Source organism: Acanthisitta chloris, unplaced genomic scaffold (assembly GCF_000695815.1).
Source record: "Acanthisitta chloris isolate BGI_N310 unplaced genomic scaffold, ASM69581v1 scaffold26282, whole genome shotgun sequence".
NCBI lineage: Eukaryota > Metazoa > Chordata > Aves > Passeriformes > Acanthisittidae > Acanthisitta > Acanthisitta chloris.
Genome location: NW_008661553.1, coordinates 31,479 through 35,440, shown reverse-complemented (window position 1 = coordinate 35,440; position 3,962 = coordinate 31,479). Strand labels below are relative to the sequence as shown.

The window sequence follows — 3,962 nt, the reverse complement described above, 5'->3', positions numbered from 1 at the left end:
AGAAGCCTAGTGAACCGGAAGCTGAGCACAGCACTGCAAATTCACAGATGACTGCACTTGTTAAAACCTTGCAGAACATGAAAACAATTGTCAACCATGAAGACATGCTTGAGGTATGGCATTGCAGTGAACATTATAGCAGTCAAAGAATTGTGCTGGTGTTGTATTGAATTTGCTCCTCTGGGAGATGAGAATTTCTGTTGACAATAGGAGAAAATTGCCCTCTATAAGTGCTGTAAATTCTGGTGGTTTGCACTGCAGTGTTTCTCTCCCTTCAGGTTATATTAAGCAGAAGTTAGAATAACTAATGAAAAGTTCATAGTGAAAGACACATGCATTTGAAGAAAAATAAAGCAAACTCAATTCAAAGTTGATCTAAACTGTGACAGGACTGACACTTTGATAGAATTTTCCAGGTATTGCTTGGTTGTCAGTTGTTCATTAAATAATCAGTTTTAATTGTTGCTGAAATGAAAGAATATCTAATAACTGGGAGCAGTCACAAAATCTATATACCGAAATGACTATACACATGCACCTCAAATGGAAAGTGCATAGTGGATTTGAAAATACTTACTCCTCTGTGTTTATGAGTGAGATGCCATTAATATCACTTGCAATGTGTTCACCTCTGAGAGATTTTGAACTGCTGAACTCTGTACATCTTTGACAAACACCATGTGCTCATTTATCTAGGAAGTCTTGAGATTTATCACAGTTCTCAGTCCCAACCTCTAAAATGCTTTTTTTTCATAGTTTCACAGGCAGATTGGGGTTTTTTGTGTGAGCAGTGGAACATGTATGTATATCTTTTGCTGAAGAGACTTGGTGACAGTCAGTTGGGGCTATCACTGGCTACTTCCCCACCATTGTGTTCCTCATTCTGAAAATGCTGGTTTGGACATTTTCCCTTGATTTAAAACATAATTTCAGAAGATCTTGTTAGTTACCTAATGATAATGACAGCAGTTAATGCTAGTAAATAAGTGAGGAAAGGATAGAGAATTCCTTACTTACATGGAATAACCTGCTGGTAACTCTGCTGCAATTCCATCCAGATATCGAAAGTTTCCATGCTCAATACATTTCTCATTTCCACATTGATTACACTTGTATGCCACACACCAGAGGAAGGCAATGTGATGGATGCAGTGAAGAGTTTGTTCCAATTGCAGAGAAAAGCAGGTGGACTTTCACCTTTCATTTTTAAAGAGGACTATCATAGCTTGGTCACTGCATCTCCGTCACGTTTGTCCTCCCTGCAGTCCAAGAACTGGCCAGGTAATTACTGCCCTGGGAAAGGTGGTGCCCCAGTAGGTTCCTCATGTTCAGTGTTCTAAAACTGTGAGAAAAAAATGAACATTGCCAGATTATTTTTGCAATTTGCAACGTGGATTCTGTAGCATTTGTAGTAGGAATCATGTTTACTAGAGAGAAATTTTTACTTTGGGAACCTAAAGAAGGTTTGTTGGGGGTTAATTTCTCCAAAATATTACTGGAAGCAGTTGGTTTTTGAAGGTGATGGGAGTACCGGGCTGGCAGCAGGATATGAATCAGTTGCATGGCTGCTCTTGCAGCAGCTTTTTGTTTTCATCTCTTTCATAAGTGCACTGAGCTCCATCTTATGGCTCAGAACCAGAGATGTATTCAGCATTGCATTATTCCTCTTCAGTTGTTCTTGGGGTTAAATAATTACTTTTCCTTTTGGAATTTACCCCAAGCAAGCTGCCCTTGCTCTGTTTTTGCTAGACTAGGCAGGCCAAGCTCGTTCAGTCCTTTCTCAGAGCACAGCTCTCCATTCCTAGGGTTGTCTTGGTCATGCCACTCTATAGCTGTTTCAGTTTGAGCTCTTCTCTGCAAAACCGGTGCTCAGCTAGTCAGTCTGTGGTGATTGCTGGTTCAGTGATCACTTCATGACTTGAACTCAGCTGTAGCTTCTCTGCAGTGGTGGAACAAAGGCTACACCAGCTTTTGCTCCAAGTAATTTTTTGCAGCTGAAGTTACCTGTTTGAGTGTCATTCCCACAGAGTTATCACTGACAATGCAACTCTGCATGTGCCACTCCTGAAAGATAACTCAGTGACTTGCACTAGAGACACTACAAAGTTACATTATTCCTGTGTTATGTGGTTTATCTTTTCCCCTTTGTTGTTCAGTGGGTGATAGCTGAGGTGGCACTTACTTAACCTTTAAGCTGTCCTTTGAAATGCACAGCATAAAGCTGTTTTTTCTTTAGCAGGAGTCAGAAGAACTCTCCTCTGATGAAGAGATGAAGATGGCAGAAATGCGTCCACCCCTGATAGAAACCTCCATAAACCAGCCCAAAGTGGTAGCTCTTAGCAATAACAAAAAAGGTTAGACACCGTAAAAAGCCGTGGAAGTGTTGTGTGATTCTGGTAATTTCTTGGCTCGAAGTGGTTAGTTTTTCCAATTAAATTATGTAGAGCTAGATTTAATTTGTATGTTATAAAGAAAAGTAGAGAATTGATCATCTAAGCAATGAAAGCAGAAAAAAAACCACCCCTGCACATGATAGAGGAAGTTGTATTGACATCCTGATTTTCTTGATTCCTCTAGTCAGTTTAAGAACAGAGGGGAAAAGGAAGTGTGTGTGTTTTGGGGGACTGTGAGCTTGAACACACTCATGATGTGCTTAAGGAAAGGGCTGCAGAAAATGGTATTTTTATTGGAAATATTCTCTATCTCCCCATCAACACAGATTGTGAATTATTCCTGCTATAGGCAGCAGTATCACTTGTTTAAAGTGCTTAGAGAAGCTGTGCTCTCTTTCTGAGGTTTAGGAGTGAACTTCTCTTGTGGCAGCTCTTTCTCCACAGTTAATTTACTCTTATTTTCTGTTGCTCCTCTAACAGGAAACTTCAGAACATCTTTTTTGTTAACTAAGGTTTATATTCTCCAAAAGATGATTTCAGTCTGGGTAACCATTTCCTTAACAGTAAGGAATGGCCTAGTATTCAGTGAAAATATGGTATCAAAATTGGATAGCAAACAGTATTTTACTTCATGTGGTGTCCTAGTCCAGTACTTTGCAGGTCAAAAGGCTTTTCTGGCCATTAGATGTAAGAAGGTGGGATTTAGTGAGGAAAACCACATGGAGGTAGCAGGAAGAGTCTGCTGAGGATCACACACAGATGAAAAGTTTGGTGTTTATCTATGCTGTCTTCGGGTTTTTATGTCTGACTAAAGCACCAGGTCAAAACTTCTTTCTTGTCTTTGAAGATAGACCTTAGTTCCACAAAATTTATGCTTTTTGGCACCTGTAACTGTCTCTTGAAGCAGAAATTTAAATGTATTTGTTTCTACACTCACGTCAGAATCACGACTGGCTTGAATTCCCCCCGAGAAATTGTTTGTATATGGATATAGTATGTAAGTATGCATACATTGTGCAAGAATCAATGTGCACAGGGGCAAATTACTTGGAAATGTTGTCCTAAGTGATCAGCAAAGCTTGGGGATGCATTGGATTCCAAATCTGCAGAAGAACATTTTCCATTCCTGATTTCTTATATTTACCAAAGCTATTCATAGCTTATCCAGTGATCTAGATTGTTCCAGAGTCCTTGGTCTAATAAGGAGCAATTTGACAATGATAAGCTGTTCAAAATCAGGGACAGAGTCCACTTCCTCAATCCTGCATGTGAAGCAGTGTGCTTAGTTTTCCAGGGGGCTAATGGAATTGTGTAATTCAAACCTTTGAAATCACTGTGAAAACAGAAATATGATTTGATAGATGTTTTGGGGAAGTATTTGAAAATGCAGCACTAGCTTATGCCAAGGGAACTAGGAATAAAGCTGAATTTAATTAGCAGGTAAGGGCTGTTTACATTGGGGCAAGTATTTAAAAGATGGGCACTATTGCCAGCAGTGTTTTGTAAGTGTAAATGAACTTTGCAGAGGGGTTAGCTTACGTTGTAGTTTCTGGTCTTAGGAATTACTGA

General features: G+C 39.5%; 1 protein-coding gene across 1 annotated transcript in view; it reads left to right on the top strand.

Moving 5' to 3' along the window:
• ERBB2IP (erbb2 interacting protein) overlaps positions 1–3,962 on the top strand; it is a gene marked incomplete at its 5' end in the record, with an annotated part of 35,863 nt that overhangs the window by 11,848 nt on the left and 20,053 nt on the right. Inside the window, 2 exons of the mRNA XM_009070279.1 lie at positions 3–113; positions 2,240–2,354. Of these exons, the coding sequence (XP_009068527.1) occupies positions 3–113; positions 2,240–2,354 (226 nt within the window). The remainder of the gene's footprint in view (positions 1–2; positions 114–2,239; positions 2,355–3,962) is intronic.